This window comes from Protomyctophum bolini (genome assembly GCF_963924005.1).
Source record: "Protomyctophum bolini genome assembly, chromosome: 14".
Taxonomy (NCBI): Eukaryota; Metazoa; Chordata; class Actinopteri; order Myctophiformes; family Myctophidae; genus Protomyctophum; species Protomyctophum bolini.
In genome coordinates, this window is record NC_137875.1 from 15,654,447 (window position 1) to 15,678,112 (window position 23,666).

The window sequence follows — 23,666 nt, forward strand, 5'->3', positions numbered from 1 at the left end:
TCTCAACTGAGAATACAGGTTCTGTTTCAAGCTCCGTCTATAAAGAGACACAATTTGGCCATGCAGTTCAAACCTGTCACCCTGCACTGCAGAGCCATGCACTATTACATAGACTTCATAGACAAGCACTTACCTGTTGTTGTTCTGTAGCTGCTGATGCCCTTTTAGGATGACAAGAATCAAATCCAAACTGTTCATTTGAGGGACAGAAGTATTTGTGTGGAACCGGGGGGACGGGGCGGCGTTAGCAACTTATTACTCAAATGCGTTGATGTCATATTCGACCATATAGGCCAAATAATGCCTATCATTTTATTATCAAACCCCTCTGATCTCACATTTGGTTGTAAATGCAAATTTTGGTCATGGGTAGTATGACTTGGTACCGTAGCCTAGGGGATATTTCTCATGTTATTTTGACAGACTTACATTTTGCAGGAAAGAGGCAATGAGAGCTTTACAGGGCATTTGAACACTGCTAGTCACAATGTGGGACATGGTCTCAATTTGTGGGACGCTTGAAAAGTCCTGGCAATGAGGGACTATATCCCACACAAAGGGGGACATCTGGTCACCCTAACACACACACACACACACACACACACACACACACACACACACACACACACACACACACTTTTTTCCTTCCTTCCTACAAGCTTAACCAAAAAGTGCTACAATAATAAAAAGTAATCAATAGAATAATCAATTTAAAATACAGTTCTTGCTATTGTTATTGCCCTGTGTTTATGTAACATTTATATATGCTTATATAATTCATTTTTATCTCACATACAGTATGTCCTAGTTTTACATCTGAGATGATCTGTGTCAAAGTTCAAGTACTTTGATCGAGCAATCTGTTGCGATTTATCTGGCCTGCTCAATTGCTCCGCTCTTTATCTGTGCTGCTACAGCACAGTGACTGCCTGGTCACCTGACACTGCTGCTGTCTGTGTCTCTCTGGCTCCATTGCTGCTGCTATCCACTGTGACTGTGAGTGTTGTTTACATTCATTCATTTTACGTTCAATCCAAATGCAATTCACACTCTAAATGCTGCAGTCTGCAGTTCATATGCTTCAATCGCTATAGGCTTCTGTTCTCTTTTCCTTCGTTTTTTAATGGTTGATTCTGTGTTAGTGTGTTATGTATGAAAGAAAACCGACATGAGCGTAAGCTAGCAAACTGTCGTGTAACGTTGTGTGTCACTCACTCACTCACTCACCACCATAACGGTTCTGTCTAATCTCTCTTGATTTAATTGTCCGAGGCGTTCAAATAAGTCACAATATGAGTCATAGCCTAATGCTAATGATCAGGCGAGCTAGCTCTACTGGGCCCCATGCAAGGCCATCTGCAACAGTGTTTTTAAACCCTTTTAATTTAAAGCTCCAATCGGAGCTTTAACAATTATTCTACATTCTCGAACTGTGTAGACTTCATTAAATAATGCAGATGTTTGTTAATTTAACACTTGAGAGCTTTCATTTTGCACTCAAACAGTTAAAGATCGAATAAGGGTCCATTTGGTTAGCAAATCTAGTCTCCATCATTTAGCTGGGGGCCACCTGGAACCCCCTCAAGGACCACTGGTTGAAAACCACTGACCGTCCTACAAGGCTGGTGATTTTACTGTAGCTTATTTTAAGATTCATAAACGGTGTGGATAAATAAAATGATAAAGAAATATCTACAGCAGGCCTATATAACAGTCACAGTGATTGCAGAGTGGTGTGACTGAGGCAAAGTGAACTTTCCAAATGTAAGCATAAATTATTTTTCAGTAGGCTATTAGCCTACTGAAAACTAATTAGGAGTAGTACGGTACATGTCTCAAATGACACATCCAAATGTGAATGAAATCTCCACAGTGCATAATATGTATTGGTGGTGACTAAACTATTTTGTTGGAAAAAAGACAGAAGTAAATGTCTGTGTCAGAAATGGCATGTGAGGAATCCAGACAGTTCCGGTTCGCGGCCATGGACCGATGGCAGAATGCCGCCATGGGTGCTCCTTATCAGCCTGAGCTCTTTGCCCTCCTGTCTTGTCTGCCTGCCACTAAATGCTAACGCAACACAAGTCAGTCAAGTGCAGTGAGCTAGGAGACTGTTTGGAATTGGATGAGCTAGATCTATTCGACTTCTGCTTAGGCCTACTGCACTTAACCCGCACCCCAGAGAGGAGACAGTGGCGAGTTAGTATTTTCAGATTTGTCACATGTGTTTACCATTTGAGGTAGATATCTATTATCTAGATACTAGATAGCATAGGATTACAAAGGCTGCATTTAAGTGTGACTAGTTTTTATAGAATCGATCTGTACTCAAACGTTTGAGGGGGGAAACGTTTTGTTCTCTTAAGTTGTTACCTTTTCTTTTGTTTTTCTTTTTTCTTCAAAGCTTGCATATTATGTTGAGTGCTACAGTACAGTACGAATCTGTGTCTAATGTCGCTCTTTATGTAGTGTGTAAAGGCTTAATAAGAGCAAGCAGGATTCAATGGTAGTATGCCGCTTGTGGACCGAGGCAGCTTGACATCTACAGTAGTGTTATTGATCCATGTGGTAGGGCTGCCTGCAAATAACAATTATTTTTCAAAATCGATTAATCGTTGCAGCCTTACCATGTGGCGAGATGCATGTCCTAGCAGCAACGGCAATAAGCAGGAAGCAGGATGGCTAGTTGCTGTACAGTTGAAAGTAGCTAGAGAGATATGAATAATGCGATATTATTTAGTAAAATAAATACTCTTAAAGTCTGAACTGTTTGATCAGTATTCATACTAGTATAGTTAATAGTATGTTTATACAGAGTAAGTAAAGAATAAATAATCTCTCAGACAGGTCGAGTCCAGAATTCCACTTAAGCACTATATACTTTGTTGTACAACAAATAGCGAACATAGTTGACCTACAAGCTTGTAGATCTTTGGAAAATTTGAAAGATTTAGAAAGCTTTTGCCTATAATGCCATGTTGAAAGTGGTTATCACTTAACATACCTAGTTACCTTACACCCGCACAGTATAATTGGTATGAAGTGTAACTGAATATCGCTGTTTTAGTATCTCCACTTAAACCATTAACCTGAGTTTGATTCTACAAATGTTATGTTATGGTTATGGCAAAACTTAACTTAAATAATAATCACTTATGGATCCATAAAACATGTATTCAGCTCTTTTGAATGCATTAATTGCATACACTATTCGGTGATATATTTTCTGCCTATTTGGGCCGAAACCGAATAGGCCGAAAATGAATTTTTTGCCATTTTCTGCCTAATATTTTCTGCGGCCGAATATTCGGTGCATCACTAGTATAGTAGATTGCTTTTGATGCAGTAATGTATTTAAAAAAGAAATCTTTTTAGGGGGTATTAAAAGTCCTTAAAAACATTTAGAACCACTGCTGTATCCAGTATCACCGCCAATGTAGTAACTTTGAAAAACAAATTGCTTTAGGCTAAGTTACGCCCCTTATTGTGATTTGATGGTCTGTATAAGATAAGAGAGTTGGATATTGTATGCATTTTCACTTCTCCATTGTAGGGTATGCATTGTATGCTGAACTAAAACCTGGGAAACTAGTTTGACTTTCACACAATTGGGTTACTTAGCCCAGATTTCATATGAAGAATGCACCGTTGCACAATGCCAGCCAGCCAGTGTGTGGCAGTGCCTGCCGTCCACATCACATGCTGTGCACACACGAGCACAACTATGCACATGCCATGGGCGTGTGCAGTCTGAGAAAAATAACAATCGTGTGAGTCGAGTTTTGCGTCTGTCAACATAACTGAAGTTATCCTTTTATCTGCCCATATGTTTTTACCACTTCGGTGCATTTAGTTGCTTAGGTCTACAGACTACAGTATTAAGAGTAGCCTGATATTTTGACCTTTTTAAGCTAAAAATCCATGCTTCATTATTCAATTGAAAAGTAATCGATTGAATAATCACTGAGCAAATTGATCGTTAAATTGATAGTTGCACTCCTATTCTAATTTCTAATCCAAGTGAGCCTACTTTTGTTTGCTAGCATCTGCACTAGGGATGGTCATCATATCGGTACTGGCTTATTAAAATGCAATATCGTATCGAACAGATATCAAAATAATCAATCAAAAATACATCAGTTTTAGGTTATATTTATTTTCTAATTATGTAATATTTGAATGTGAAGCTGAAAAAGACTTGTGACGACAAAGGCTGCAGATTCTATCAGTGTTTTCTGGGGATGCTTTAAAAAGTCAACAAGTTGGAACACATTCAAGCTGTTTATGTTAGGATATGGGCCAATGTTTCAATAACGCTGCACCTGTAGGTTTGGAATAAAGAGGCATTACTTTTTCAATGTTTATAGGCAGGGGGCACACAACAGGTGCTCCAGTGCGCATGCGTCGTCAAAATGTTTACTGCGCGGTAGATCAAAGGCATGCCAGGCGCATTTGCCATTTTGCGCACCAACAACTGAGATGGTTATGTAGAGAAATCTGGCAGGCATTCAAAAGGAACTCAAATGTGATGTTAACGTCCTGTAGACTTAGAAATAAAACTAGTGTTGACTAATCATTACACGTGGCACTTATTTTGAAGAGGAAGTCAGTGTACAGGAAGTCCATTTCAGTTGTAAACAAGCTACTATGTCACTTTCCCAAAGTTACGCAGTGCTCCTGCTAAACCACACGACCATAATTATTTTCAATTACTTAAACATGGAACCTGCAGCAGTAGGTGAGTAATTACTTTTGTCTGTGTTGGACGTTTGTTTTGGTTTCAGTGGTTGAGCTGCTAACAAACGTCCTCCTGCTGCTTAACTTATAGCCTACAAATACACTGTCTGTGGGCAGCATAACATTGTGGCAGAGAGCATCCCTAATCTGCACCCTCATTGCTGCAGTTCCCTTCCCTGCCTTTCGGGAAAAGGGTTTGCCTTTATTCATGAAGGATGTTGCAATACTTGCTGCTGCATCTGCATATAAAGGCAATCAGAGTGGTAGCAGGGGGGATCAGAAGCAGATGGAGGCACCCTCTGCCCTGCCCCGTCCCAGCATGCATCCCTGCTTTTAGATTACTAGGAATGTCATTGGCAAAGAAAATTATGTTTTTGTCTATTACAGAACAGATGTGTCCTTCTCTTCATGTGTAGGCCTACTGTACTTGGTGTACTGTGTGGCTGAGAGTGTAGAGGGAGACAGAGTCAAATTCCATGGCCCCTACTACCCCTGTACTGTCCAGATGTGCACAGAGTCTGAGGTGGAGACTGTCCTTACTGCACTGCTCCTCCCTGCCTCTAGGCGGCTTCTCTCTGAACAGACAGCCCACTACGGCAGCGGTCAGGTGTTCCTCTCCCACCACCACAACCCAGGCTGCTCTCTTTCACCAGAGCAAAGCCAAATGGGCCGACAGCCCTGACCCAAGCAAGGCCCCTTCAGGCAAGACATACAGCATGTTTGCAAATGTGTTGCTGCTCGTACGTGCAGTATTTAGAAAAAGCAGCGGTTCCTTCCCGAATCCCAACCTTTTCTGGATCAGGGACCACCTGAAAGTCTAGAAAGTATTTGCAGCCTGCTGACCCATTTAATCCAGCCATGAATAATTGTATAGTGGCGGCTTTGCACATTGGAACATAGTAGTATACTTTTAAGTTCCTATTTATCAGTTTCACAATTAAAAAACCCCCTCATTTTCAAGGTTTTAAAGAAAATGGCATATGATACGTCGCTTGCGGAGTTAGTTCAGTCAGATATCCTCGAGGCCGGGGTAAATTCGCTGCATTTGGTGTTTGCAAGACCCACATGTCATACGCTGATGTGGCAATCAGCTGACCAATTGGGTGGGGTATTTAACTAACAACCACATGAACTTCAGCGTCCCTGTCCTCGGGCCTTGCATCTTAACTAACAACCACATGTCATGAACTCCTCAGGCCGAATATTTGGCAAAAGTTGCTTATCTACAAGCTTGCAGAATGCAAGCCGGAGATTAGGGAGATTGAATGTCTAAACGGGAAAAAACAAAGCCCCCAAAATGCCTCAAATTGAAGTAGACCAGCCTTGAAAGCAAGCAGCAAAGACTGTAGAGCTATATATAGAGAGAGCTATAGAGAGTCCCGCACCCCCAAAATAATGTCTCATACGTTTAAACTCTTGCAATCATATTCTTCTAATGATGACCTTGCTTTATTCTGTTCTTTTCTTCTCCCCCGTTTATTTTTATTTTTTGGTTGTAGTGTTGTCCTCCGCATTGGAGGTGGAGCTGTTAGGAATGGGGATGTGGTCTCTGGGTCTGGGCGCTGTCGGGGCAGCACTAGCCGGGATCTTCCTGGCCAACACTAACCTGTGTCTGCCCAAAACTGCCCTGGCCTCGCTGGAGCACCTGGAGGATGCCGATCTGCGCTCCGTGCAAGATGGTCAGAACATGTTATTTGTTTGTATCCACAAATTGTGTAGATCTGCTATTTTCACTAGTTTGGGTGCTGGGAAAACTTTAATGTATTTATTGGGTCTTGACTCATCTACAACGTTTGGGAACCAGTGACTACTGCATTATGCTATTCACACTGACAAATTGTGCAAACCGTGCCTGCAAACTAAACCTGTTGGTTTATTTTGTATTGATTCCGCTGTCCTTTTCAGAGGACAAGGTGGTGAAGGCCAAGACGCTGTGGGAGAAGAACGGGGCTGTGGTCATGGCAGTACGGCGGCCTGGATGATTTTTGTGCAGAGAGGTGACAGAATACCGTTTGATAACTTCATCCCAGAGGTTGCCAGTCATTAGAGTAGAGTGCAGAGAGGTGACAGAATTCCGTTTGATAACTTAATCCCAGAGGTTGCCAGTCAGCGGCCAAGCAAGCAGATGAAGGATTCAGCCAGTGGCTTTTCAAAATGTTTTTTTGTAAATCAAATGTTTATTTTAGTAGTACAGAATATAAGTTCGGTACAATACAGCACAGCCTAACAATATTACACATTTACAGAACAGCCATTCCAAGAAACAGAACAACAGTTAAAAACACAACACGATGTTCTTGTATTAATTTAAGGTTAATATAAATCCAAAATCTGTCCCATGTCTTTCATTTTACTTTCTCCATTCACTCTGCCCAACATATTTTCATGTGTGATTTTAACCATTTCCTCGTTTCACTCTAAGGCCAGGGGTTCTAGGAACTGTCCAATTACGCAGCAGGATAATGTCCCTTTTTTTTATATCCCTGCAAAATAATAATAATACTTAAAAAATAGCAGCTGTACAAGCTCACAGCACTTTGTGCAGCGCTGCAATCGTGTACAGCTGCTATTTTTTTGAAGTTTGAAAAGTAAAAAGTTTCGAAACTACTGCTGTAGACGGCATTTTCAGAATCGGCCTAGGGTCTTAATGGGTCCACACAGTGATCTGAACCTCCTCAAGCTCTCCTGGGGATCAGGAGACCCCGTTTTGAAGACTACTGGTTTAAATATACAGAAGGATATGTTTCTCCCTGTCAGTTTGTGTCTCCCGTCTCACTCTTCTTGTCTTGATCTGGCGCCTCTTTCTCTCTTTCTCTCACAGCTGTCTCTCTCTTCCTGTCTCTCTGCAGGAGGTCTCTGAGCTGTCTGTCTCTCTCTGAGCTGTCTGTCTCTCTCTCTGAGCTGTCTGTCTCTCTTCCCGTCTGTCTGCAGGAGGCCTCTGAGCTGTCCTCTCTGCGGTCCCAGCTGGAAGAGCTCGGGGTCCCTCTGGTTGCCGTGGTGAAGGAGAACATCGGCACGGAGATCCAGGACTTCAAACCGCACTTCGCTGGAGACATCTACATAGATGAGCACGTATGTAACCATTTATTATCTATAGCAAGCCTGTTGAGAACTCTATTTTTCGCCAGCTGCCGGGCGAGGCTGCGCTACCCGTTATCACTGTATTAAATATACGAAATCAACCGTTATCAGGACGTTGGAATATGGCCATACTGGCATATTAGACATTGTGGTGTTTGGCTGTATTCCCCCGGACTGCATGTGGTGGTGCAGACATAGCCTGGTCAAGCACTCCCCCTGCTGAACGTGTCATTTCCAACTCTATTGTCGGCGCATGGAAACCAAGGGCTACTAATATATACTATTCTCTGCCTATCGGGACGTAATTCGGATGGCGCTGAGTCGGGTCTGGTGGCCTTCGCAACGCTCGGCACGGCGACTCGCTTGGCTAGCGCCTCGCTCAGCGGTGCCTCACGTAGCTCAAGGCCACCAGACACGGCGCGCCTCCGTCATTGACATCACTGACACGAAAAGCAAACGCTCCCATAGTTTCTCTTCCGGATTTCGCAGTATGTTGATTATCACATACTGGGGGTATTTCTAAGGTGCTGATTACGAACATTTTCTTGATTATCGGGTGATCACAGTTGAATGGGGTGCAGCAGGCGGGCCCGTCTAGAGTTTGAATGGACAGGTATCAGTCAAAAGGGAGACATCGAAGAGGAATGACGGGTGGGGAAGGATCAACATGAGTCCGACACCCAACCCTAAATCTAACCTAGCATGAAGCCATGGCTGAGCACGGGTTAGTTGTAACCGGCTGCGCATGTCGGGAGCCACGGGTTAGTTTTAACCTGCCGCGCATGCCGAGAGCCACGGGTTAGTTGTAAGTGCACCGCGTCAGGAATGACTGTTGTCGAACTAATGCCTGTCGGACTGTTAGTATGTCTAACCAACGTGTGTGTATGTATCTCTGCAGAAACACTTTTACGGGCCCCTGCAGAGAAAGATGGGGGGGCTGGGCTTCATCCGGCTGGGGGTGTGGCAGAACTTCATGCGGGCTTGGCGAGCTGGTTACCAGGGCAACATGAACGGCGAGGGCTTCGTCTTGGGTGGCGTGTTCGTCATCGGCGCGGGAGACCAGGTAACCTAACTAAAAGTGCTCGCTGACACCTCCCCGACCATTTCTGAACATCTAGCATGTTTGATATTTGACTCTGTCGCCGATTGGATATCGTACAGTATGCACTGGGTTGCGACTGCGCCCAGATAAGGCCTGTATTACAGCCAATGAGAGCGCACTGCTCACAGCACTGCTGCCTTCTGTCTGTCTGTCGACAGTATAGATTTTATTTATTTATATATATATATATATATATATATGTATATATTAGGGATGCACCGAAAGGGAAATTCTTGGCCAATACCGAATATAGGAAACAGTTGGCCGAAAACCGAATACCGACTAGCCGAATACATCTTTGTTGTAAAGCTACCTGATTATGGCAAAAGACATGATTATGGCAAAACCTAAATTAAATAATAAACACTTATGGGTCCATTAAAAAACATCTAATTAATTGGAGGCTTTTTAATCGCATATCAATAGGCCTATTTGACCTGACCTAATAATAATAATAGTGATGATAATATTATTTATATAATGCTTCTCTGAGTACTTAAAGATGCTTTTCAAGGGGAACATGAGAAAACAAATAAAAACAACTTTATTAGGGAAAAACTAAGACTATGGAATAAAATAAATGAAAGTGGAATGAGATAGCTGGGGAAAGTAATATACTAGAGGTGGGTTTGAACTTAGCATGCACTTCTCAACTGAGAAGTGCATAGTTTTGACAGGTCTGCCTGCTGGGGACACTGGATAGTGAAACTAAACACGGGCAGACGCAAGGATAGTCTATCATTCATTTATAATGGAAACCAGCAACATGTTGATGCAAAGACGTGTAGCTGCTCCAAATGATATTCCCATTCGTCTTTGTGTCTGCCACTCTGCCCGTGTAAACTCAGCATCGAGTGTGAGGGGTTTAGTTGGGGAACGGATGGAAAGTACTATAGTGTTATTAAGGAGGACTCCTTCTAACGATATGGACCAGAGCTAAACTAATGTTAGCTCCCATGCTAGCTAGTAGCTAGTACCCTCGTCAGACAACACCACCACCATCCAGACCACCACCACCATCGAGTGGAAGCTGCTGATATATACTTTGCTTGTGCCTGTGGATGGGAAATAAGATTTAAAAGGCTATGGAAGCGACGATGAAAGCACAGATGTGTGCAATAAAGTTGTGTCGGATCTGTCTGTGCATTCCGTCTGCTGACTGCTGCTCGTGTGTTGTGACTGTCGCAGCGTCGATGATGCATAGTTAACACATTTTGTACATAATACGTCCTGAAACGTCATAAGGATTGGAACCGAGAGGTGCCTTAGACGTCTGTGGACGTCCTAGCGACGTCCAAACGACGCGGGGCGAGATAATAATATTCAGAATAATTACTTTTTTTTTTTTTGGCATTTCGCTTTTCGCTTGCCGTATGCTAACGCTCTGTGAAACTATTAGCTTGTCATTGACTCCCATGTTAGCGCGGCGGAAAGAATGACTCGTATCTCCTCATCCAGGGCGCTCTCCGTGGTGATGAATGGATCGATATGCTGGCGCTGCGTTTCTGCTCCTCATCCGTCTCTCCCGCAAAATATGAACTCTTTTTGGAGCGTATATAAATATATTAAAGAGCGTCATAAGCCCTTCCTGCGCTGGAAGTAGCAGATCTACAAGTTATCTACCTGTCGCAATGCACAGCGCTTTGGGCTTGTACATTTTTCCCGCTGTGTTTTTCCCGCAGTTTAGTTGAATTATATCGATTCACAACTTTAGGACCACTACTACTATTCGGTGATATTTTTCGGCTTATTTGAGCCGAAACCGAATAGGCCGAAAATACATTTTTAGCCATTTTCGGCTGAATATTTCCGGTGGCCAAATTTTCGGTGCATCCCTAATAAAAAATAAATAAAAATAAAAATGGCAGCTATTCCTGTGTGTGTGGAGGGAGAGGGAGAGAGAGGGAGAGAGGGAGAGAGGGAGAGAGGGAAATGATCTAGCCGCTGCCTATAATTATGTATCGGGTCTGGATCGCATCTTGGTGAACTCTTGCAGTGTGTGATCCCTGGTTGGCGATCAATCGTTAAGTGTGGAAGCCACAAAGATATAATGACAGCCAATATATATATTTTTTTTAAAGACTCCTGCAGTGTGAAATTCACAACGATCTTATGACTCGTCGACAACTTTAAAACTCCTGCAGTGTGTAGGGGCCATTACAGAGTAACTCTGAGAGTGGACAAAACTGTCTATTCATCATACCAGATATAGGGCTCAGATGCTTAAAGGAGAATTCCATACTAAAAGGCTTTCTTACCTTTCTTTGTAGTTGTTACGTCCCCACCAAAGAGGTCCAGGTGTTATTTTGTGCAAAAGCGCTCCTGATTGGCTATTTCCCCTACCATAAGCCCTAAATGAATTGAATGGGAATTGAATGGGGCTATGGGGTGTTGTGCTAATTCGCTTATTTCCATCGCTCAAAATTATAATTTCTTTGTATATATCCTCTCTTCATAATGTAAATAATATCCCAAGCGGCACACTTTACTACTTCTTTCGATGGAAATAAGCGAACTAGCATAACACCCCATAGCCCCATTCAATTCCCATTCAATCCAATGCAATTCATTGAGGGCTTATGGTAGGGAAAATAGCCATTAAGGAGTTTTTGCACAAAAAAACACCAGGACCTCTTTGGTGGGGATGTAATGACTACAAAGAAAGGTAAGAAAGCATTCTAGCATGGAATTCTCCTCTGAACATGTGTGAAAAATGTGTGCGAGCATGTTTGGGGGGTCTCAGCTTTATCACTAAAGATTTTCAAGTGTTCCCTGATCCAGACATGTTTGAGAACCTCCGAGTTGTGTATTGTTCAGTTGCTTGGCTCACAACATTCCACTTGAGGTGTCCGCTAGTGTTTTGTTTGCTATTTTTTCAGCGCACTCTTGTGGACCATTTAGCTTGGAACCACAGGTGTAGAGAAACAGTCATTTGTGTAAATTAGGGATGGGAATTATCAATTAATAAATTTGATAACCTTATCAATCGATTAACTGGTTAGTTGATGACTGATGTTTTTTTAAATAAATCTAAGAATCTTAATTTCCCTCATGTCTAACACAAATCTACATTTTGTTGATATACAGAAAGAATACAAAAGGCATATTATATTCCTTAATCAAATATTTATTTGACCATCTTTTTAAACTGGCCCACATGTGCATTCCTCGGCCAGACGGCATTACATTCACAGAAAATCGCCTAATGATAGAACCGCAGAATTTTCGATTAATTGTTAAATGTTGCGTCTAACAGAATTTCTTAACGGCGATTCATTGATTAACTATTATCATCCCTAGTGTGAATAGACCTTTTCAACATTTTTCTTGTATTGCAGGGCATCCTTCTGGAACACAGAGAGAAGGAGTTTGGGAATAAAGTGGAAAATGCTGATGTTTTAGAGGCAGTCAAGAAAATTGTGCCGGTGAAATAGCGTTTATATAATATTTTTTCTGTCACATTAGAGACCAGCGATATTATATTTATATTTAGAAAGTATGAAAAAGAGACTTGGACACAGTTGTTTGCTGCTTACTTACACATGTTTATCTGCTGAGATATTTTTTTTTGCCTGATCGTTTGGGATTGCCTGTGCTGTAATGTTGCCATTTTCACCAATAGACATGCCATTTTTTACATTGTTAAGTTATTGAGATGTAGTCTCTGTCCATTTTTGAAATTCTACCAGCAATAATGTGAATGATTTAGATTTACTCGGGTGATCTCCGCTGTGTTGTTGTCGTCGAATATCGCTTTACGCTTGGGCTACTTTAACTTTACGCAGATAAAAAGGCAGTGTGTAGCAAATAAATTAGATGCGTTAGAATGCACGACAATTTTTTTTTATTTCAACATTGCTCACTTGACCGTACTAGTGTGTACGCATCCAGCAGCTAAGAGTATGTTTTTAAAAACACTAAAACAAAGGCAAAACTTGAAGTCAGAACCTGTGTTGGGCAGTTTAACTCTTCCACTGACCGAATGGTTGAATCTATATTTGACTACATTACCGCGTTGTACTACTGAGGTCACCGATATTAACATCTAGTATCTGTCTGTTTTATAGTGCCCTTCCTATGCGTATTTGTCTGATGAGGCGGTTCTCAGGGGGGTTTAATCTAAATAGACCCTCACAGGTATGTAACTCTTGAGTATACAACATGGAACCAAATTGGTTCGATGTTGCAAACTGGAGTTACGGGGGTCAGTCAAATGAAACGTTTTGAGATGTGTGGTGCGGTTCACCTACTCGGGTAACCAAGCTTGCCTCCAGCGTGACCGATGTGCAGCGTGTGCTCTGTGCGTGTGCGTTAATGACGACCTGACTCTAAACTCTTCAGGGATAGGAGCAGGTTCGATGCTTTGATGCGTACGGACTCACCTGCTACTGTTGTGTTGGTGGCTGTTCTTGGTTTCCTTGAAGTCGGTGACTGCATGAGTTTGAATAGTACGGTGTGAGACGTGTGTCTAATGTGTATTCTATTAAGTGAATGCAGAGCACAATAAATTCTAGGAACCTCATCACGCCGTCCTGTGTTCTTATTAAGGAAAAGCTTAATCACAAATGCAATTTCTCACTGATTGTTCCATCAAATAAAATGTCATTAATTAATCAAATCTAATGATTGAAAAGCAGTTTATCGACGTGAAGAGGAAGAAAACCCATGCTGGATCTGTGGATCTGGATCCAGATCTTCAAATGGAAAAATCAACAGGAAGTTAACATTTAGTATTTTAGTTAACCTTACTTGGTTTGGTGATGCTCTAGTAGTGACTATACTAATAAATATATAAACAAATACGTTGATTCAGACAGTAGTCACTATACTGTCTGAATCGACGCATTTGTTTATATATTTGTTTACCCGTGTGAATTGAGTGGTGCAACTCTGTGTGGGGGTTCCAGACCCACAGGACCACAGCCAGGGTGCCGGCCCGGTTCCGGCGAGCCGCCCCACGTCCGAAACGGTAGAGTTACCATGTGGGGGTCTCTGGGGGTCCCCGGAACATCCAGAAACACGCCCAGGGGGCTGGGCTGATTCCGGCGAGCAGCCCCACGTCCGAAATGGTTGAGAAATGACAGAGTTACTGTGTGGGGGTCCCTCTACTGTACTGTCACTGTATACACAAATCATCTCATATACAGTTAACATGTGTGCCAGCCACACACATGGCTCCGGAAAAGTGTGAATGGTGCCAAAATCTGCCATTAACCCCCATTCTGAATTTCTCAAATTTAAAAGCACTATATTTCTAAAACTATGAAACATTTCAAAGATTCATTTTCAGGTAAACATATCCACCATAAGATTAACCTAAATAGGTTTGAATGGGATTGCTATAGGTGTAAGTATGTAGGACTAGTAGTAGCATGCCAAAGTTTGTGCTATTGCCATTGAGAATACATTGTGCGTTTAAGTTAAATCACTAAAAGTTTCTAGGTGAAAGGGATTTTTTGACGTGCCAATATCTGCCACTGAACACACTATACAATCATTACTGTGTAGCAATCATTACTGTCACAATATAGAGCTATTTAACACTGTTACTGAACACTATAGCAATGATTACTATCGCAATAGAGCTATTTAAAACTTATTTTAACCGAAGAAAATCACTTACACTACCTTTTAACTCTTGAGAGCGTAACATTTGTACACACTTGAAAACCACTAGGCCAGTGGTTCCCAAACTTTTTCATGTCAAGGACCCCCAGATTGACACTAATTAGCCCACGGACCCCCTAAGAGAAGATTTTTACAGCTCTAGCAGTGATTCTCAACGTGTTTAATTTCAAGGACCCCCAGTTTGACATGCATTAGTCTACGGACCCCCATTTAATGGCATTTCTGTCTCTGGGACCCCCATGTATATTGGAAAATAAGTGGTTCCATGTGTACACTCAGAGTTACAGACCCATTTGGTTACAAACTATCATTTAGCTCCCTCAAAGAAAGAAAGAAAGTTACTACCCAGGGTAACTGGACTAAGCTCAAGAACTTGTTTACAGCCAGGCCCTGCTCATAGAACATTTCATGGTAGGGGTTCAATGCCTTGTTCAAGGGCACTTCAACGGTAATTTTAACGTGCCGGTCCGGGGATACGAACTAGCGACCTTCCGATATCAAGACCGTTTGGCCACCGATGCCCCCTCAAGGAGTCAATGACTACTGGGGGACCCCGGATCCCACTTTGGGAACCACTGCCCTAGGCTACCACAGTGCCAACTGTGACTGGTACAGTGGTGCAGCACCTATAGCCACAGCGTTTTTCTTCAGGAACGACACGTAACTGCATAAGTGATTGTAGAGGAATTGTTACAGGACGAATGTTGGCTGCTATTTAGTTTGTTACAAAGCCATAGTTTTATTTATTCACAAAGAATATGAACATAATTTAATGTCAATGATTATTGTTTAACATGACTGTGGACAGTGGAATAAGAGCAATTTACAGTTGATGATGCATGCATTTAGCAGATGCTCTTTATCCAGATTAAACGCATGCAGAGAGACGTGTAGTCACGTGTCTCAGTAAACTATGGTAAAAGTGAAGGAGTGTGAATACTTTCCGGATGCACTGTATGTGTGCCCAGTGTTTCCCCTATAGCCAGAAGAATGTGATCATTATGTGTGCCCAGTGTTTCCCCTATAGCCAGAAGAATGTGATCATTATGTGTGCCCAGTGTTTCCCCTATAGCCAGAAGAATGTGATCATTATGTGTGCCCAGTGTTTCCCCTATAGCCAGAAGAATGTGATCATTATGTGTGCCCAGTGTTTCCCCTATAGCCAGAAGAATGTGATCATTATGTGTGCCCAGTGTTTCCCCTATAGCCAGAAGAATGTGATCATTATGTGTGCCCAGTGTTTCCCCTATAGCCAGAAGAATGTGATCATTATGTGTGCCCAGTGTTTCCCCTATAGCCAGAAGAATGTGATCATTATGTGTGCCCAGTGTTTCCCCTATATTGCCCCTTTTTTTCCTTTTTCTTTTGCCCTATTCTCGGCCGCCTACAAAAACATCATACTGTGGTGGCTGGTCATGATTTTGTGGTGGCCCGCCTCCACACAATAATGCATATAGGGGAAACACTGGTGCCATAAGTTAATTAATTACTTCATTAATACAAATGTACAGTAGTTTCATATCAAGCTGTCATGGCATTTGTGGCATATTCCTCATGCCTCTGCCGCCAGTTAAACAAACCCTCTATCCCCTCTTCCTCACCAGGACTCCATTATGAGGTTTGCCGCACTAATTGGCAAGATGAGGAAGAAGTTTGCTTTGCAAGACAGCTCTATCAGCACCAGTGTGCTAACCGAGTGGGGCTCTAGAGACGTGTGTGCCAGGGCACTGAGGACCCTAGCGAGCCGGGGGTCTTATGGTGGAAGAAGCTTAGGAGTATACTGATGTTATGTAGTGGGTTTGTGATGGGGCAGAGCCTGTGTCTTTATTGATACTCTGGGGTTAGGAGTATACTGATGTTATGTAGTGGGTTTGTGATGGGGCAGAGCCTGTGTCTTTATTGTTTTGTGGTATGTTGTATGTTGTGCCCTGAGGACCCCCTTGAAAACGAGTTGCTGCAACTCAAGGGAGTATCCTCTAGTGACATTTCAAATAATACATAGCCTTAGCATCGCATATCCAGCCTTAATCTGCCGTTGCAATGGAAATTTCCCCAGCCTCGCATCGATATCAGTATGGCTACGCCAGGCTAACAGCCTGCCTCAGCCTGCCTGATGTCTGGTATAGAGAGAGGCGCATGTGGGCGAAAACAGACTGTGGATCCTATAGAGATATTTATGCTCATGCATGAATTGAGTGGCAAAGTTAGTCTAACGTTGTTTAATCCAATCAGATTTTCTGTGTGGATGTATGGGAATGTATGCCAGGAAGTAGTTTTTTCTTTTTTTTTGCCACTCAGGTGTTCCTGCATAACTTCCCGGTATGATGATGATGTCACCGATCTGAACCCCCCCCCCCCCCTGAATTCAACTAGTATGCTTTTATTTTTCGCAGAACAAAATAGGCTTTTTACTATAATGAGGTTAAAGAATATTCACCATTACGCTTATTTGCAGTTATTGACAATGCAGTGTGCATATCACCTGTTAATGTTCGAGTTTAAAAAGTGGAGTTCAGATACCCGATCTATTTTTGTACAGTTGTACAAACTTGGTTTGTGTATTTTACTTTGTTAGACATGGTTGTGCATGGCTGACAGTGCCACAATAATACTGAAATCCTCTCAAGAAAATGCTATTAATGTAACCACCAAGAGTAGTTTGCACTCTGTCCACTAGGGAACACGTTATTCCAACCAGTTCCTTTCCCCTCCATCAGGCGCCCCGGCTGGCCAGGGGGAGGCAGTTTAGAGACCAGGATTACAGGGACACGGGGAGAACATGCAAACTCCACACAGAAAGGCCCTTTCACCAACCCCTCCTCGGGTATGGGCACTGATGACGCAGAGGAGGAAACACGCCACCAGCACCCACAGCGTCCCGAGCGGGAATCGAACCCAGGACCTCCTAGCTGTGAGGCGACAGCACTACCAACTGTGCCACCGTGTCCCCCTTCTTTAGTTCTGACCCGAGATCAGATTCTAAAAATCATGTCTTCTACATCCTGACAGTTTTCTGAAAAAGCTATGTTTCTATGTCAGTCGTTCTTCGATTTTTCAAAAATAGCAGACCTACAAGCTCGTAGCGCGCTATGGGCTTGTAGATCTGCTATTTTTCAATAGCTAAAGCATAACATAATGCTAACACCAAAATGGGTTAAGTCACATTCCCCGGCCCATGAAGTCACATAATATACCCAACACTGACAAGACCCTGTTGGTTGGCTATAGCTGGCCCTACTCTCGCTTTCATTTAGTTTAACCTTTTAGGCTCCAAGCCAAATTAAAAATGGAATGAATATTACCATCCCAACTCCAAACTCAGTGACCGAATCCAGCTTGCACTACTAAATTGCTGGGCAGGAATCCCGTGACTGACCCTTTTTCTGAAATAGGCCTACCTATGTTTCTGTATCAGTGGTGCTCAATATTTCATGTCAAGGACCCCAGAAATTATCTGTGTTTGGCCATCGACCCCCATCTGAAAACGTTGTTCCAGGAACATGTTTCAGGCACATTTTCACGATTTTCAAAAATAGCAGACCAAGTTCATAGCGTGCCACTCTGTGGCGCGCTATGAGCTTGTAGATCTGTTATTTTTCAAAAGGTAAATTATAACATAATGTTTAAAACACCAAAAGGGGTTCCCACCCAAAATGGGTAAAAAAAATGATTTTAATATTTTTTTACTTTGCATGCCTGATGTAGCCACCATATTTAATGAATACATTTTTTGGTTCCAGGGATTCCGGAACTCAGGAGGTTGGAATCTGATCAGGTCTGCAGAGTCAACCAGCCGAGAGACGCCGCTGCCTTCCTCGCGATGCCCCAACGAGGCTGATTTCTGTCCCTTTGAAGTTGATGTGCAAAATCAATTGAACATGTTGGGGAGTGAATTAACTGGTTCGGAGCTTAAGTAAGACGTTCGCCGATAAATCTGATATGTCAGTGTGGCGCAGAAGATAAACCTGGAACTTAGAAACCAGAGGGACAGGGTTCAAACCTAACATTTTCACTGTCCATCTAAATTCTCGAAAGTGGGTTAAGTATTACATTCCCGATTATAGCTTACAGCCCAGCGTGGCTCAAAAGATACGCCTGAGGTTTACAATCCAAAGGTTACTGGTTCAAGACTCAAACAAAACTAATAATCAACCAAAAACTCAAACAAAACTAAAAGAAACTCAAACAAAACTAAAAATCAACAAAAAACTCAAACAAAACTAAAAGAAACTCAAACAAAACTAATAATCAACAAAAAACTCAAAAATGAGTCAATATAAAAACTGAAACAACAAAACATGTCAAATAACAAAACAAAAGCAATAAACAAAAATCATCAACCACAATAATACAAGGTTGCCAGTTCAAACCAATTCAGGCCTTGCAAACAGAAGGCTCTGTGTTCAAGTCCAGAACAGGCATTTTCCTCTTTGCCTCTTTATCCAATCTTTCACTGTAGAGTGTGCAATAGCATCAACTGCATGAGTCATGGTGGTGAACTGGTTAAGACACTGGCCCTTCAACCAGAAGGTTCCTGGTTCAAATTTTCAGTCCATCTAATTTCTGAAAGGTGGGTTAAGTAAGACGTTCGCCGATACATCAGACATGTCAGTGTGGCGCAGAAGATAAACCTGGAACTTAGAAACCAGAGGGACAGGGTTCAAACCAGGGTTCAAACCTAACATTTTCACTGTCCATCTAATTTCTGAAAGGTGGGTTAAGTAAGACGTTCGCCGATACATCAGACATGTCAGTGTGGCGCAGAAGATAAACCTGGAACTTAGAAACCAGAGGGACAGGGTTCAAACCAGGGTTCAAACCTAACATTTTCACTGTCCATCTAATTTCTGAAAGGTGGGTTAAGTAAGACGTTCGCCGATACATCAGACATGTCAGTGTGGCGCAGAAGATAAACCTGGAACTTAGAAACCAGAGGGACAGGGTTCAAACCAGGGTTCAAACCTAACATTTTCACTGTCCATCTAATTTCTGAAAGGTGGGTTAAGTAAGACGTTCGCCGATACATCAGACATGTCAGTGTGGCGCAGAAGATAAACCTGGAACTTAGAAACCAGAGGGACGGGGTTCAAACCAGGGTTCAAACCTAACATTTTCACTGTCCATCTAAATTCTCGAAAGTGGGTTAAGTATTACATTCCCGATTATAGCTTACATGCCAGTGTGGCTCAATAGATAAAAACTAGGCTTCATAAACCAAACGCCATAGGTTCAAACCTCAAACCAAACTAAAATACCAACTAAAAACAAAAACCCTCAAACAAAACAAAAAAAAACAAGAACACTCAACCCTAAAAAAAAACTGTCAAAAAAAAACTGCTGGTAGGGAGCTATAAAAACCTAAAACGAATCACAACAACTCAACCTAATTAAGAGATAAAAAAAATAAAAAATACTTCTTTGCATAATATGTAAATTCATTAAGCTCCTCCCCAAGGAGGCAGGCTCCCAAAAAAAGATCTTCCCTCTAGAGGCGGGCTCCTAAAAAGATCCTCCCCTTTCAACCGGAGCTAAAAGAGAGCGGGAGGAGGGAGGCCGGATTTCGGCGCTCTTTGCCTTAAAAAGCCCAAAAATGAAGGTTTACCCTGAGCAAGATTCAAACCCACCACCTTCAGCTTGTGAGACCTATGCTTTCCTCTTGCGCCACTAGGCATTTCACACTAATAAGAATTTGGAGGTTGTATTTAAGGTTGAAGGCAGAGGTGACAGGTCAAGGGATGAAAATCCACTTCAGACACCTCTACCCCTGCCAGAATGATTGAATCTAAAGGTGATGATCAGGGTTCATGACGACTCAACTGAGATTTAGGTTATTGTTTAAAACCATCTGTGGGAACATTTTTACCCAGTTTCCCACATTTACTCTTTCATTGAGCAAACAAGATGTTTAGTTTGCCATAATGTAATTATGACATTTCGTTTTTGTCATTTCGTCATTTTTTTCAAATCTTCAAAAATGATGAAAAACGGCGCGCTATAGTATGCCGTACGATATGGGCTATAGCCCATGGTCCAAAATGATGAGAAACGAGGCTAACTTTTTTTTTCAAAATTTCAAAAAACATGGGCTATAACCTTTCGTTTTTGTCATTTCGTCATTTTTTTCAAATCTTCAAAAATGATGAAAAACGGCGCGCTATAGTATGCCGTACGATATGGGCTATAGCCCATGGTCCAAAATGATGAGAAACGAGGCTAACTTTTTTTTTAAAAATTTCAAAAAACATGGGCTATAACCTTTCGTTTTTGTCATTTCGTCATTTTTTTCAAATCTTCAAAAATGATGAAAAACGGCGCGCTATAGTATGCCGTACGATATGGGCTATAGCCCATGGTCCAAAATGATGAGAAACGAGGCTAACTTTTTTTTTCAAAATTTCAAAAAACATGGGCTATAACCTTTCGTTTTTGTCATTTTGTCATTTTTTTCAAATCTTCAAAAATGATGAAAAACGGCGTGCTATAGTATGCCGTACGATATGGGCTATAGCCCATGGTCCAAAATGATGAGAAACGAGGCTAACTTTTTTTTTCAAAATTTCAAAAAACATGGGCTATAACCTTTCGTTTTTGTCATTTCGTCATTTTTTTCAAATCTTCAAAAATGATGAAAAACGGCGCGCTATAGTATGCCGTACGATATGGGCTATAGCCCATGGTCCAAAATGATGAGAAACGAGGCTAACCTTTTTTTTCAAAATTTCAAAAAACATGGGCTATAACCTTTCGTTTTTGTCATTTCGTCATTTTTTTCAAATCTTCAAAAATGATGAAAAACGGCGCGCTATAGTATGCCGTACGATATGGGCTATAGCCCATGGTCCAAAATGATGAGAAACGAGGCTAACTTTTTTTTTCAAAATTTCAAAAAACATGGGCTATAACCTTTCGTTTTTGTCATTTCGTCATTTTTTTCAAATCTTCAAAAATGATGAAAAACGGCGCGCTATAGTATGCCGTACGATATGGGCTATAGCCCATGGTCCAAAATGATGAGAAACGAGGCTAACCTTTTTTTTCAAAATTTCAAAAAACATGGGCTATAACCTTTCGTTTTTGTCATTTCGTCATTTTTTTCAAATCTTCAAAAATGATGAAAAACGGCGCGCTATAGTATGCCGTACGATATGGGCTATAGCCCATGGTCCAAAATGATGAGAAACGAGGCTAACTTTTTTTTTCAAAATTTCAAAAAACATGGGCTATAACCTTTCGTTTTTGTCATTTCGTCATTTTTTTCAAATCTTCAAAAATGATGAAAAACGGCGCGCTATAGTATGCCGTACGATATGGGCTATAGCCCATGGTCCAAAATGATGAGAAACGAGGCTAACTTTTTTTTCCAAAATTTCAAAAAACATGGGCTATAACCTTTCGTTTTTGTCATTTCGTCATTTTTTTCAAATCTTCAAAAATGATGAAAAACGGCGCGCTATAGTATGCCGTACGATATGGGCTATAGCCCATGGTCCAAAATGATGAGAAACGAGGCTAACTTTTTTTTTCAAAATTTCAAAAAACATGGGCTATAACCTTTCGTTTTTGTCATTTCGTCATTTTTTTCAAATCTTCAAAAATGATGAAAAACGGCGCGCTATAGTATGCCGTACGATATGGGCTATAGCCCATGGTCCAAAATGATGAGAAACGAGGCTAACTTTTTTTTTCAAATTTTCAAAAAACATGGGCTATAACCTTTCGTTTTTGTCATTTCGTCATTTTTTTCAAATCTTCAAAAATGATGAAAAACGGCGCGCTATAGTATGCCGTACGATATGGGCTATAGCCCATGGTCCAAAATGATGAGCAACGAGGCTAACTTTTTTTTTCAAAATTTCAAAAAACATGGGCTATAACATTTCGTTTTTGTCATTTCGTCATTTTTTTCAAATCTTCAAAAATGATGAAAAACGGCGCGCTATAGTATGCCGTACGATATGGGCTATAGCCCATGGTCCAAAATGATGAGAAACGAGGCTAACTTTTTTTTTCAAAATTTCAAAAAACATGGGCTATAACCTTTCGTTTTTGTCATTTCGTCATTTTTTTCAAATCTTCAAAAATGATGAAAAACGGCGCGCTATAGTATGCCGTACGATATGGGCTATAGCCCATGGTCCAAAATGATGAGAAACGAGGCTAACTTTTTTTTTCAAAATTTCAAAAAACATGGGCTATAACCTTTCGTTTTTGTCATTTCGTCTTTTTTTTCAAATCTTCAAAAATGATGAAAAACGGCGCGCTATAGTATGCCGTACGATATGGGCTATAGCCCATGGTCCAAAATGATGAGAAACGAGGCTAACTTTTTTTTTCAAAATTTCAAAAAACATGGGCTATAACCTTTCGTTTTTGTCATTTCGTCATTTTTTTCAAATCTTCAAAAATGATGAAAAACGGCGCGCTATAGTATGCCGTACGATATGGGCTATAGCCCATGGTCCAAAATGATGAGCAACGAGGCTAACTTTTTTTTTCAAAATTTCAAAAAACATGGGCTATAACATTTCGTTTTTGTCATTTCGTCATTTTTTTCAAATCTTCAAAAATGATGAAAAACGGCGCGCTATAGTATGCCGTACGATATGGGCTATAGCCCATGGTCCAAAATGATGAGAAACGAGGCTAACTTTTTTTTTCAAAATTTCAAAAAACATGGGCTATAACCTTTCGTTTTTGTCATTTCGTCATTTTTTTCAAATCTTCAAAAATTATGAAAAACGGCGCGCTATAGTATGCCGTACGATATGGGCTATAGCCCATGGTCCAAAATGATGAGAAACGAGGCTAACTTTTTTTTTCAAAATTTCAAAAAACATGGGCTATAACCTTTCGTTTTTGTCATTTCGTCATTTTTTTCAAATCTTCAAAAATGATGAAAAACGGCGCGCTATAGTATGCCGTACGATATGGGCTATAGCCCATGGTCCAAAATGATGAGAAACGAGGCTAACTTTTTTTTTCAAAATTTCAAAAAACATGGGCTATAACCTTTCGTTTTTGTGATTTCGTCATTTTTTTCAAATCTTCAAAAATGATGAAAAACGGCGCGCTATAGTATGCCGTACGATATGGGCTATAGCCCATGGTCCAAAATGAT

General features: G+C 41.3%; 1 protein-coding gene across 2 annotated transcripts; it reads left to right on the top strand.

The window, feature by feature from the left end:
* The first annotated feature begins 947 nt into the window (after positions 1-947).
* Positions 948-13,442, top strand: selenou1a (selenoprotein U 1a). 2 transcript variants are annotated; one of them, XM_080781414.1, is made up of 7 exons: positions 981-996; positions 5,154-5,439; positions 6,237-6,416; positions 6,643-6,734; positions 7,669-7,809; positions 8,717-8,881; positions 12,259-13,442. In XM_080781414.1, exons 2-7 carry the CDS (start codon positions 5,214-5,216, stop codon positions 12,352-12,354), a joined length of 900 nt encoding a protein of 299 aa, XP_080637540.1. In that variant the 5' UTR covers positions 981-996; positions 5,154-5,213; the 3' UTR covers positions 12,355-13,442. The 2 variants fall into 2 exon arrangements, with proteins under 2 accessions (XP_080637541.1, XP_080637540.1); XM_080781415.1 differs by lacking the exon at positions 5,154-5,439 and having other exon boundaries at positions 948-996.
* The last annotated feature ends 10,224 nt before the right edge of the window (positions 13,443-23,666 follow it).